Genomic DNA, 13,905 nt, shown 5'->3' with positions numbered 1-13,905 from the left:
TAAATAAATAAATAAATAAATAAGAGTGGAAATTCTTCACCAAATCCTAGAATATAATTCTGGATGAACCCCAAGCAATAAGGTTTGGAACTCTCTTCCTGAAACACCAGATATCTGTTTCCAAATGCACGGGATTTTATTTATCTGGTAAGAGGCATGCTTCATAAATCAGACACTCAGACTAAGCGGTTCTGCTTATTCAAGAACATTGTTGGTATAAATACAGACTTTGCATGAAGTGCACACAGGAAGAGATATACAACAACAGAAGTGTTATAGAAATAGCTAGATTATTTATACCAATGTAAGATCATATTTTCACTTCATGAAGCGTATGTTAATGACAAATAATAACAGCTCTGGCAAGTTAAACTTCATAGAGTAGACTGTAGAGAAGCTGGGCCCTGACCTATGCTATACCTCCTAAGATAGGTGAATCTGGACTGATGATTTTGTAAAGTCAAAAGTCAAAACTAGATAGATCAACAGAGAAGATCTGTTCAAAAACTTCAAAAATGAAGTTTTTTTGAATGTTATGTGGTTTAGGGTAGCCGGCAAAAATTAATGATAGGGAGGAGGGGTTGTCAGTGTAAAAGTTATACATTACTTCTTTAGTCAAGAAATGGGATATAAAGAATAAGACTGTTGTACATTATTGAAGCATTGTGATAAGGAGTGTGATATTGAGCTTTGATAAGGAGTAATAGGCTGGGCCAGAAATTAGCGAGCCATTTCTCCTATGAACATGGTCATCGCTGTGGTACCAGACAAGGTCAGGAAATCACTCCCAACTGTCCCACAAAACAGAGTGATCTGTGCTAGGCACGTCGGAGTAGCCGCTGGCACAACTGGAGGACTGCAGATTGAAATCGGTGAGAGAGAAACAAACTGAAAAGACTGGCTAAAGAGAGAGAAATGGCTACCTCTGCTCATTGTGCTAGAGGTTCACTGAGGTTCCCCTGTTCTGGTCAGCATTACCTGGTTCCAAAGAAATTCAGTGGGAAATTTGTGCTGCTGCAGCTCTCCCTTCACATTCAGCCCTGCACTCCTGCACCTGCTGCCTCTCGCAAGATGTGAGCATTTTCTGAGCCTTACATCAGAATGGAGATGTGTGTCTTTCACTACTTATTGCTTAAAGTCATATTTAATTTCTTTTAGAAGAGTTCCACCTCATGTCCCTAAGCCCCTCACAGCTGCAGCAGATTACCCTCCACACACCCAGATTCATGCTGGATCTCTTCCCAGGACCTTTTCAATACACAATGTCTGTCATCCTTGGTGCTGTGCCCAGAGAAGAGAGAGAATCTCCAGGAAGCGTGTCAGTGGGGGATCGAGTGTATTTCTTGCCTTAAGTCACGTCAGAGTGCTCTTTCATGTTGCAGCTCCAGAATTTCAGGCAGAGAGGTGCAGGTGTGGAGGGGCAGGGAGAAGAGAGAAACGTTATCCTTCAGTGCATTTTGGTTATGATTTTCCAGTACCTCTAGAACAGTTTCATTGGCTGGCTCCCTTGCGTGGCTCTGGACATAAGAGCTTTGTGCTTTTATTGGCATGCAGAAGCCACAAATGACCTCTGTATAAAAACAGATAAACATTTCTTTATTTTGCTGTCTCAGTTACAACACTGGTACAGTTCAGCTCTGTACAGAACTCATTAACTTTTTTTTTTTTGTATTTTATAAACTTTTTTTTTTTTTTTTCCTAGTTGCTTGTAATTATCTCTTGGTCTCTGTCCAAAAGCAGACTGAGCTGTGGCCAGCTGCGTAAAGACTGCTCCTTGAGAGAGTTGTGGATCAAGAACCCTTCTCCCTTTACACATAGATATTTCTAGTATATATTAATGTCCATGCATAAATATTATACATATGCATGCATGTACTCTCCTGTGCAGAATTATTTGTCTGTGCTGTGTTTTGGGAACCTTTAAAAATTATTGCAGAAAAGAACGAGATGTAATTTGATGGGACATAAAAATGTCATGGAAGTTATTTACAAAACTTTCTACAGAGTCTCCAGGTAGTGTATCTTGGAAACATGGGCTCTGTCTTAGAATTCCTGGCTGCAGTGATGTGAATAGCAAAGCTCTCCTTGACTTCAAGGAACAAAAAGAGGATTTTCTTCCCAACAAATCATTGACTCCACAGTGATTTTTTTCTTCATGTATAAAAAATGCTCAGTCATGCTTGGGGTTATTATGACTTTATTAAGACATAAAAATATATGGTAACAGCCATGTTGAGTTTATCTTCGGTCCTTTGGAGGACTAAAACCATATTTGCACAAAGGCACAGATGATGGCTGGCAGCCTGCTCTTATAAACAAGTCACGGAAGCTTTATAACCATATTATGAGAGAGTCCAAGAGCAGTGTAGAAACCTGGCAACATCGGCCTGTCCTAAAAACGCTCTGGCATGCAACAGTAGTGGCAGTGCTTTGAAGAAAACTTCTGGCTCAGGCTGCAGAAGAAAAGCAAGACAGAGTAGAAAGGAAGTTCAAACAAATGTGGCATTTCTCTATCCACTTATTGTCTGAGTTTTGTGGCACTTAGTAACGAAAAAGTCATGCTTAAATTCAGTCAGACAAATCTCTCTGTGCTATCTTCTGATGTGAACAACACAGAAGAACTGTGGGCATAGCTGAGGAGCCCCTTTGCAAATGCCTTGGGCTTTGCCTGTTGCCTCATCATGGATGTGTGAGATCCCACATACCTCTATGTCTTCTCACCTTGTCTCCCCATGGGCTGGGATTGTGTCCTTGGGCTCCTTGTGTGGGTGCAGGACAGCGAGTGCTTTGGTTGCAGAGAAGGGCTTGCTCCTCCATCTGCTTTCTTCAGGCTCCTCGCAGGAGGGGGCAACATCTGGGAGTCCCAGCAGCCAGGCTGCCTGGAGTTCTCAAAATGATGCATCAGTTTTAACCCCATGTCTTCCACAGCTTCTCTGAGAGCTGATGGAAACCTCAGCTGTGGCTGCCAGGTCTTGGGCAGACCCATATTGGTCCCTGCCTAAAACCATCTATGCCTTCTCTTTATCATCTTCCTCATCTGCAAAGTGAACGTACAAACCAAAGGGCTGCCAGCATGTGTCTTAGTATTATGTGTTGTAAATACCTACAGTAGATGATTGGGAAACAAATTAAGGGCAGCATCTTTGACAGGAGTAGACTGATTCTTCCCCTTGTATGTTCCCCCAGTTGCTGGCCAGCTTGGGGAACCCCTTGGTCAGGGTGTCCCTTTGACCCATCATGGTTAAAACCTGCTGGATGAGCCAGCCTCCATGGATGTGTTCTGGCTCCACAAAATCCTATGGTAATGAATTACAAAACATAATCACAGGCTGCATGAAACCCTGCCCATTCTGTTAGTGTTAAACCTTCTAGCTAATAACTTCACCGACTGCCTCATTGTGTCTGTACTGGAGAAATTGTGAACAGATTTACAGTACCTCTCAGGCATATGAGAACTGTTAATTCATACTTTGTGGGATTTTTAGTTGTTTCAGGGCAAAAGCCTTGCTCACCACAGTGCTTTTATATTTTAAGTGCCTCTGAATTTCACCAGTTAAGTTTTGCATCACCCAAGCGCCTTCACAGATCTGATTTTTCTCACACTTCTCTTTACTTCCTGGTGCCCAGGTGTATTACCAGCAGCTTTCTGACAACCTGATAGCTTTGGCCATCCTGTGACATTCTCTACTCCAAGTGACTGTGACATTGCAAAAGCCATTTATTGTCTTTCAAGGCATTCTAGGTCAAACTCTCTCAGTTTACTCTGAGGAAATCATTTTTCTACTCTCTAGTCAAGATTTGGGATTTCTTTCCAATTTTTGCATGGTCGCTGTTAAGGAAAACCAGCAGCTGTATTCAGCTGTAAGCTATTTCCCATAACTTCACACTGCTCTGGAGTGCTAAAAGCAGCAAACCAGGTCATCAGCACCTTTGCTTGCTTGACTGAAATACTGCTGAGCACTGCGTTTACTTAGAAACCCTGCTCCAGTGCCTGCCTGACATCTGACAGCTGACTTTGCTGCTTGCCTTTCTCCTCAGATCACTGTTAGCAACGCAGAGGTCAGCAATCCCTCCTTTCTGGACCTGGTGAGGACTCCTCAGATGAGGAGAAACACGCTTATCCTGATGTATGCTTGGTGAGTGCCCACCTCAGTGTTACTTGTTACAAGGGTGAGGTGTTATCAAGAATAACCCCCTCATGAATTTTAGGGTCTTTCCAGCTGCCTGCAGTCATTTGTTTGCCTCTCAGTATTTTTTCCCTTTGCTGTCTAGGTTCACAAGTGCCCTGATCTACCAAGGGCTTGTCATGCGCCTAGGAATTGTTGGAGGAAACCTCTACCTGGACTTCTTCATTTCAGGAGCTGTTGAGCTGCCTGCCGCTCTCCTAATTTTAGTGACAATTGATCGCTTTGGCCGGCGCCTTCCCTTCGCAATAAGCAACTTTGTGGCAGGAATTGCATGTCTCATTACTGCCTTCTTGCCAGAAGGTAATTTACAACCCTTCCCAACATCAAGATCTTTAGGTCAATATCTTCTTTCTGACCCCTTAAGCAAGGACAGGAGGCCACACAAAGTGGTAGATTGAAGTACAAGCTGGCTGGTGATGCAAGCAACACCACAGTCATGAAACAATTCTTTATTTACTTATAGACTGTCCTGGGACATGTAATGGTCAGATCTCTGATGGGCAGTGAGCAACAAATGGGTGTAGTTATGGAAAATATGTATATAAAGGCCCTATATTGTTTTGAAGATGTGTGCAAGGGAAGAATATACTAACACGAGAGGAAGATACATTCCCTGACTTGGAAGACACTTAAAAATGGAATAAATCAGTGATTTAGCTGAGGCACTGTTGGAGTCTCCTCATTCAAAAATAAAATGATGCCTAGAAAAATAAAACATGGCCTAACCTCTCAAGACCTTCCCCTGGTGTCATGGCTCTCCTGGCACTGTCAGGTTATTCCAGCGGCCCAGCAATGCCAGGCTGCAATGTGCTCTGGCCACCCTTATTCTCCCCAACCCTTCCATCCCCATCCAAACCACAACAGGGTGTAGGGTCTGCAGCAGGCAACAAGGACAGCTTCCCTGCCCTCACCCTCCCAGGGCTTTGGACAATGCTGAAGTGGGTAGAGAAAAGCTATGACTTTCAATTACATCACCCTTAACTGATTTCAAGGACAACCAAAGGGTCTGGTATTGCTTGAAGGTTTCCCAGCACCCCATTCTTTTCTTTAAATTGTTTTCCCTCCTGTGTAGCTGTTTTATTGTACCACCAAGTGTGTATCCCCAGGGAAGCATTTGAAGTTGCTCTGCACCCTGTGTTACCACGTCAGTGTGCTTTGCCTCAGTGTAGCTAGGAACTGGAAGCCAAACTGGCATTAGAGAGGCTGATTCCTCCCAGGGATGTGCCTGTCAAAATGAGTGACAATCCTTGCTAGCCTTAAAGGTTTTAGCTCCAGATTTTATTATGGGACAATAGTTTTTCTTGAGAAGAGCCACAGGGAGCCACTTCAAGGTAAGATGTGTTAACAAGACCGGGCAGGTTTGCAGTGAGTGCAAAATAAAATACTTCAGAGAGGGGTGTTAGTTCACCTCCCTCTCAGTTAAGCTTCCTTCAGAGGGTTTCCTCCAAAAATACTTAAAATTGTATTGCATGTTTGAGGAGCTTCATTGCTTCAGTAGAAGTAGAAACGATGTGACAGGGATATGGAGCAGGAAGGTCAGCACTCTGTTGTGGTGCTGGCACTGGTGGCTGTGAGATTGCACCCTGGGATGATGCAGTGTTGTCCTCACTTATTTGAGTTCATCAGCTAGACCACTGAAGTCTGTGAATGCTGGCTGGCTCTGCTCTTCTGATGGATTTTGCCCATGATCGCTTATGTCCCCACTGCTGCAAGCCTCTCTGACAAGCCACCAGGCCATGAGTGGGTGCCTGCCTGCTCCCCACCATGGGGCACTGCAATTCAGAAACAGAGGGCCCAGTCCTGGGGACTCACAGATGGGACACCTGAGGCCCAAGTCCTGCTTTCAGGAGAAGTGTTTGCACAGGTGTGAAATGAAGCGGCAATTTATGAGGGCTTGGTCACCCTGGGGTGCTCACACAGTTCAAGTCCCATAGCAGAGGGAGGAGCCACACGTGCATCACCCTCACCTCAGGGACCCGACAGACTGAAAGGGTGCCAGGGTGACAATGTGAATTTGTTTTGTTCTTTCCAGCCTTTGCTTTTCTTGCAAGTGTTTCAAAACAGAGCTTTTGAGGGCAAAGGCAGTTTTGCAGCATGGGATGAAATTTGTTGGGGGGTTTGTTTGATTGTTTTGGAAGGGAAAAACATCCAAGCATCCATTTTCCACTTCAGAGCAAACTGAAATGTTTTCTTGTTCCTCCTATTGGAGTCATGAGAAAACACAGCCACTGCCAGAGCCCTCTCCAGTGGCAGAGCTCCCCTTCGTGACAGGCTCAGGCTTGCTGTTTCACTAACCTCCCAGGCTGCCCAGTCATGGTTGTTTCATATGGCAGACTGTCCTCTTGTAAGGGCATTGCAGCAGTCCTCATTATGTTCCTTGTGGCTCTCTTCCAGAGGCCACCAGCTCTCCAGATAGGGCTGGAGCACTGCTGAAGTGTTGCATACAGTGAGGCAGGATGACTCTGCCCTGTGGTGCAGATGTGACTATTGCAGAGACTGAGCAGAGCAGGGAGAGCTGGTCAGAGTGACCTAGAGCTGCCTGTGCCTTCACGAGGTACATGGCGAGGGTACCCAAAATTAACATCGTTAGGAGTGTGTCTAATGTGCAATGGCTAAACAGTGAATTGTAGTTGGCCTGCTCTAAGGAGAACAGTGTTATACCCCTTGAATCATAAGGTTGGAATCTATTTCTGATTCTCCAAAGCAGTCTCTCATGATGTCAGAAAGCAATAAATGTCAATATAGATTGATATCTACAGCAGTGGTTTTTCAGTCTGACTTGCACTGATTCAGTGTTCCTGCTTTGTAGTTTTCACTGACAGGGCTTGGAGCTTATTCTTTTAGAAGCAGAAGAATAGAAATGGTATGGCTGAGTGAGACCCCTGGTCCATCTAGCTCCGTAACCAGCCTCTGACCAGGAGAGTGCTTGGTCCCTCAGGCAGAGAGGAGTTGTTCCACCACCTATCACAGCTTTTTTGTTTTGTTTTGTTTTCTCACCCTTGATTGTGTTTTACTGTGATCTGCACTTCACAGACAACTGGGCATAGGCTTTCCTTGTGCCCCTGTATCTGAAAAATGCTCTGCTGCAACCAATGCAGGTACCGGAGTAAAATCCCTGTAAGTGAGAGCTGGCTGGCAGCAGGCCGCAGGTGTAGTAAAGCACGGCTCACCAGGGTTTCTTTTTGAATGGACAGATATCCCATGGCTCAAAACCACCGTGGCCACGCTGGGAAGGCTGGGCATCACAATCGCTTTTGAAATTGTCTACCTTGTGAACTCCGAGTTGTACCCAACAATACTGAGGTAAGTTGAAACTTTTCCCTCAGCTTTTCACCTATTTCACTGCTTTTGAGTAAAACTCACTTTTCTCCAGAGTTTCCTTACTGAACAGCAAGCTGCTCATCAGTGTGGATGGCATATACTGACAAGATAATTTTGGAGTTAATCCTACGTGCTGCTTCTCAAACTGCTGCTCATCTGTTTGCTAAGCATCTCTCAAATATCTGGCACAATTATTTTTTTTTTTTTCAGAAACTTTGGTGTTTCCCTGTGCTCGAGTTTGTGTGACCTAGGTGGGATCATAGCCCCATTCCTGCTTTTCCGACTAGCAGCTGTTTGGTTGGAGCTACCTCTAATTATTTTCAGTAAGAATTGACTTTAAATACACTTTTTGTTAATATATTTTCCTCCTAGCTGAGCTTTTTTCTTAGGGCAAAATTGTAGCACGGGCCTCATCTCCCACTCAAGCCATCCCCTCTCAACCTTCATGTCTAGCAAAAGAGTCTAACCAGCATATAGGTGAGGGTTTCACAGCACACGATGGAAGATCTCAGGCCCTTTCAGTAACTTGGTTGAAAAACCATAGAAATTATGTTAGGTGTTTTGAGACTGAGAAATATTGCAGCTAAGTTCTGTAATTGCAGAGAAATAAGCTCAATCTCTGGATAATGGAGGTTGATGTCCCTTAAGAAATATTTGTTGTTTTTTGTTTATTTGGTTGGTTGGTTTGCTTGTCTGTTTTGTATATATGGTTAAGACCGGATGTTATATTAGCCACAACTTCTTCCTCTAAAACTCTTTTCCTCAGTTTAATTTTGGAGAAATGAGCCCTCTGAAGTAAGTCTGCGGGAACAACAACAACAAAAAAAAGTAGATTTTTTCCACCAAGGAAGCTGAAGTCTGCAAATAAACCAGTCTTAGAGGAAGTACATGTGGCTGGGAAAAAAGCAAAAGGGATAGGATAAAGTAAGAAGGGAAAATGGTACTAATGGTACTAATGACAAATTTAGCTTTAAAACAAAAATGGAAAAACAAAAGACATTAAAAAAAAAAAAACACACATTAAAAAATTACCATTATTCCAATAATAGACATTTATAGAAATACTGTGTTCACATTATCTAATCACACTATCTGCACCTGTTGAAGGACATAAAATTTTGATCTTTAAATGATCCCTTTTGGGGTAATTCAGGCTGCAAATGAACCCATAGCTCTCAGGTGTTTTGTTTTGTTTTGTTTGTCTGTTTTTTAATAGGTTAAAGTAATTTAGCATGAAGGTGCTTTTACAAGCAGGATTAATCAGAAATACATGTTGCACTTTAAACATCTAATTTTAACCTTAATCTGAGTAAGCCTTCCTCAGCTGATAAACCCTGAAAATAAGAAAAATAACACTTTTTTATCTCTTTAACACTTTTATACTTTTTTATTGCTTTAACACAATTGCTATAATACTTTTTTATAGCTTTTTTTTTTGTTTCTTCCATGTCCATTGTAGGTATTCTTGCAGTTGTCTGCGGGATCCTAGTAATGCTTTTACCAGAGACAAAGGGAATCTCCTTACCAGAGACAGTGGAGGATGTAGAGCAGCTATCAAGGTATGATATGTATTTTCTTACTTTTACCCATGTGAGGTTTCCTTAGGGTGTCCTCCTCTAACCTTGTCATCTATCATACATGATTGATGTGTTTTGAGTGTCAAAGTAAATTCCCTAATCAGGATGATACTATGAGCAGGTGATATTTTCCTCAATTTTCTTTTTCTGTACCACTAAGTCAGGTTGTTAAAAAACAGGAAACAACAACAAAAAGTCATGGAGACAGGTCCTGTAAATACAGAAAAAAATCTCATAAGGGCACGAAGTTGTCCTGTGCACTTCTGGAAACAGAAAGTGATAGTGTACAAGGGAGAGGCTGCAAAAGATAGCCTGCAGCTCTCTGGTCAGGGAAACCAGCCTTTACCTCAGTCAAAGCATCAAGTGAGGAAGGGCCTTTGATAATGGGAGCTTTTCCACAGTTTGTGAAGCCACTGAAAAGTCACCTACAAGATGAATTTGTAGCTGAAGAGACATAGTTTCCCCACTCCTAGGAAACTGCAAGCAAGATTCTTCACTGTGCTGCAGGCATTCAGGGAATACACTGGCTTGCCTGGCAGTAGATTTCTTGAGGAGGTAGTGCCATAGATTAGTGTTTCACAGTGTAGTTTTGGATCCTGCATCAGCAACTTTTCCACACTTTGATACACAACCAAAAGAATAAGGAAACTTTCTATGCTGATAATAAATGTGCCAGTACTGTATCTTCAACTACAACTCTCTTTTCTCTTTTCTTCCACCTTTACGCCCCTCCTCTTCCATTTCTTCAGTCCATATGGTAAATGCAGCAAGAAAAGGAAACATCGGGACACCAACTCTTATATTTGATCTTTGAAGGCTGGCATTGAACAAAGAACCACGTTCCCACACTGGGAATTTATTCTGGCACTTTGCTGCCACTTTGAAGTTTGCTGAAGAGTGTGGATGAAAATGCATGTTCTTCTTCTAAGTGTAATGACATTCAGAACAAGCCGTGTATTTTTCTGTAAATATGGAATAAATTTGTTTTTTTCTAAGTGCTGTTTCCAGAAAGGAAATATTCTTTGGTTTAGGTAGAACAGATCTGCTTAAAAAGATGCACTATCTAGCTCAGTGAGCTCTTATTTATTTATTTGTATATTTGAGCCATTTGTTTACTTCTATTGTTAGCATATACCCTTGGGTGAGGACAATTGGAAATGGTAAGAATTGGATGACTTTGGGGAAGAGAGGATGAGTATTTGAGCCCATTCTCCTTAGCCCTTGGAGAATCTGGATAGAGAAGAGAAGACATTTTGTGAGGGAGGGTGCTAGTGAGGGCAGACCTTTCTCAGGTCAGGAGGATGGGACCAGGAGATCCTCACCCCAGTCTGCTCCTATCTCCCAGTGACACTCTGTGACAAAAGCCCTGCCCATTAAAGTTCTTTCTTGAATGTGGCAGCACTCCTCTTCCTCCTCTCCTGTTATGTGGCTGTGACAGGGCATTAGCTCTGCAGGTCAGATCATCCAACTGCCCACCACTGCCTCCTTCCAGGCCCTGTTGGGGTTCATGTGCCAGATATGCTGATTTTTTTTTTTTTAAAACGTTCTAAGCTACAGTCTCTGTCCATTCCTGCAAACCAAATCACCTCACTCTGACAAGGGCCAAGCTGACTCCCAGAGCTGCTCTTCTTCACACCATTGGCCATCTTTCTGCCTTGGGGATAAGTTATCTGGGATGCTGACGACGACGTTTAGCTGTCTTGGGAAAATGAGCAGGGACAAGACAAGAAGTTTGATTATGGAGGGAAGTGTTAACTGGACCCAGTTGTTTGAAGCTGACCTGTAGCAAGTGTTTGGATCTGTGGCTCTGCAAGCAGACAGCTGGCACAACCTGTCTTTGTTTTGGTTCCTGTGAGCTTCTCCACCAAGTGTTGGGTCCTGGCCAGAGCCAGACAGTCAATACAGTGTCCTTACAGTGAAGCACTTGAGAGTGGCATCCAAATGATATACTGTTAACAATGGAGAATTAAACCAAAGAAAGACATTGAGCTGTAGTAGAGGGATTTATTAGCTCAGAACAAAATATTTGGCATAGGCAAATGTAGGAATGGGTTTTAAGGCTTCATAACACAAATAAGTGATGCTAACATTAAGGTCAGTGAAGCTGAATGACTACTGCTGCAGTCTTATCATCTTAAGAGCACAAAAAGACTGCTGTGCATGGGGATTTCCTATGGTGAGGAGTATAGCAGGCATTTCAACAGTTCCTGGCTCTCCCTCCCTTTTCCCAGCAACTGCCCATACCACCAACCATGCTGGAGGAAAACAGGATCTATGTTAGAAATCTCAAATTAAAGTTTGCATGCTTTGAATAGTTAGCAATGAAGGTCTGTCTTTCAAGACTATTCTTAATTTCCTCCGAGGCATAGCTGGAGGTCAATAGGATGCTTAGCAAAAGTCGGTAGTGATTGGAAGGTATGAAACTAAATGCATGTGTCATAACATCTGGCAAATTGGTGATTAGCATATGACCTGAAATTGGAGTTACTGGTGTGAGAGGGACACTCCTCCTACACCAATGCGATCATCCTCTGGCAGCTGTAAGCTCCCCAGGGCTGTCTGGCAGAGACCAGCCCTGAACTGGAAGCCATGGGTTTGCACTGCCCTGGTGCAAACCCTGGGCAAACCCACTGCTGTGTCTCAGTGTGGGGTGGGAGCACACACCTCAGCCCTGGCTTCTGAGCAGCTAGCCAGACCCCACTGGCCCTTGGGAGGCATGGGGAGGTGCTCAGATGTGATGCTGGATGAGCTAAGCCTCCATTTTCCCTTTAATGCTTCTCCTTCATGAATTTTGTTTTATTTTTTATACAGTTTCTTAGACATTGCAGCAGTCTGGGAAGGACGGTGAAGGTCATTCAAAGCTATAATTCATTGACGAACTAATGTCAATATTATTTGCCAGCTGTTGCTGTTTGTAGATGACTGAAAGGTGCTTGAGAAGTGAGAGGGGTGAAGGCTCATTTCTGGCCTGTTGGATTGTGCTTTGTTTTGCATAGCACCATACATTGCTTGGAAGAGGATACAAGTAAAATATTCCTGTATGTAAACTAACTAGGGGCAGTGTCAGAAGATTAAATTTATTTATGTTATAAAAATTCATTATGTAGAGAACATCAGAAAAAAGGCTGTGTATGTGTTCTGACTTTAATACAGTAATAATGAATGCCAACAGAAGGTCTAAATTCAGGACAAGTTTATATTCAGTAATGGCTCCTGTGCTAACTCTTACCCATAACATGTAGATTTTGTAAGATGGGGAATCCTTCTGTGTCTGTGTGAATTTGGGCTGCCCCTTGAAGGTTGTGAAAAGGGTTAGCACGACCAGGTGATGACGGGGTTACACAGCTTTGGGTGAGTGGCAAACACTGCCAGCTTTAGTTGTCTTGCATGTGATAGACACCTCATTCTAGAAGCTCAGTGAATGATGTGATCTGCATAGCCACCAACAGATCGCCTTACCAATGCCAAAGAAACAAGTTCAACATAACCATTGGAACCCGGGAGCTAACTTCCTCCTGTCTGCAAAACGTTTCCTTAGACCAACAAACAGGTGAATATGCTTTTTAGTCCAAATGTGTCCCTGTCCCAAAATTTGCCTTCATCTAGTAATGAAGTAACTTCATTCAACTAGTAACTTCAACTAGTTTCTGCAAATGGTTAGTATTAAGTACAATTAGTGATAAGTAGTGATATATATTGCCATTGACACTCTCATAGAAGGAAAAGATCACAATTTGCACAATTTACATGCTTTAAAGTGTTATCATTTAGGTGGGTTGTGCATAGCCTTTCAGGCATGTCCGGACATTTCTAGCCAGACTATAATCTCCCATTACAGTCTATGGGAGAAAAACAAACAAACAAAAACCAACAAAACAAAGCAAAACAAAAAACTGCTAGAATGCAATGCATCTCCTCCATGGGCACTTGTTCTTGGGGGAAGCCATGGAAAATGTGAATGCATTTCTAGGGGGGTGACATGATTCACAAACAGCAGGAACTTATTGGACAACTGAAATCAGTTCTTTTTATGATGTGTTTTGGGAGGAAAATCTCTTTTTGGACGACAGAAAACAGACAATAGATGAAGAACAAAGAAAAAATAAAAAATGTAAAATGAAACATAAAATCCCCATAATGGAAAGAGAGGTAACTTCTGAAATGCTTCATGGTTCAGAAATTTGTCATTACTTGGCAGAGAGACCAGGAGAGCTTTTTCCCCTAGTGTGTATAACTGCACATGTATATTCAGCAGATCAGCATTGAATTTTGGGGGTCTTTTCTGGTCTTTTCTTTCAAACATCAAGAACAAATTTTCCATTATAGCACCACATAGAAGTAGCTGTATTTTAGGAGATGTTGGTCTAGGGGAACAGATTTCACTTCCTGTAACCACAAGCCTGTGTACTTCCTTTTCTTTTAGAGAAAAAAAAAAATAAAAGTAACGATTATACAGTAAAACAAAGTTAGTGAAACAAGACTGGTACTATGGACAATGAAAGTTTATAATATGTTACATGCATCGTCATTACTTGCTGTAGTGATTGACATCAGCTATTTCTTTGTCTTCACTATGGGCTAACTTTGTGTTCAGGGTTTTTTTTATTCACTGTTTTATATCTTTGATGGAACATTTGTACTTCTGCTGACACATATTTATATGTCAATAAAAAATATGAAAATACAAACCAATTGTGTTTGCTTCTTTTTCTTCTGTTCTATGTATTTAATGCTATCAGAAATATCTAATAAAACTTCACAGGCATGAAAGACAAATACAGTGAGTTTCTTCTTTGTTTTGTGTCCCTGAATTGGTAAAA

At 42.4% G+C, this 13,905-nt stretch overlaps 1 protein-coding gene across 1 annotated transcript in view; it reads left to right on the top strand.

Annotated features, from left to right (window-relative positions):
* SLC22A3 (solute carrier family 22 member 3) overlaps positions 1-13,773 on the top strand; it is a 30,716-nt gene extending 16,943 nt beyond the window's left edge. The window contains exons 6-11 of the mRNA XM_038176903.2: positions 4,039-4,136; positions 4,273-4,487; positions 7,382-7,490; positions 7,719-7,831; positions 8,968-9,067; positions 9,835-13,773. Of these exons, the coding sequence (XP_038032831.2) occupies positions 4,039-4,136; positions 4,273-4,487; positions 7,382-7,490; positions 7,719-7,831; positions 8,968-9,067; positions 9,835-9,892 (693 nt within the window). The 3' untranslated portion in view covers positions 9,893-13,773. The remainder of the gene's footprint in view (positions 1-4,038; positions 4,137-4,272; positions 4,488-7,381; positions 7,491-7,718; positions 7,832-8,967; positions 9,068-9,834) is intronic.
* Positions 13,774-13,905: the final 132 nt, after the last annotated feature.

The sequence above is a fragment of the Anas platyrhynchos genome, chromosome 3 (genome assembly GCF_047663525.1).
Source record: "Anas platyrhynchos isolate ZD024472 breed Pekin duck chromosome 3, IASCAAS_PekinDuck_T2T, whole genome shotgun sequence".
Taxonomy (NCBI): domain Eukaryota; kingdom Metazoa; phylum Chordata; class Aves; order Anseriformes; family Anatidae; genus Anas; species Anas platyrhynchos.
The sequence above is the reverse complement of the archived record's forward strand: the minus strand, read 5'-3'. Positions and strand labels throughout refer to the sequence as shown.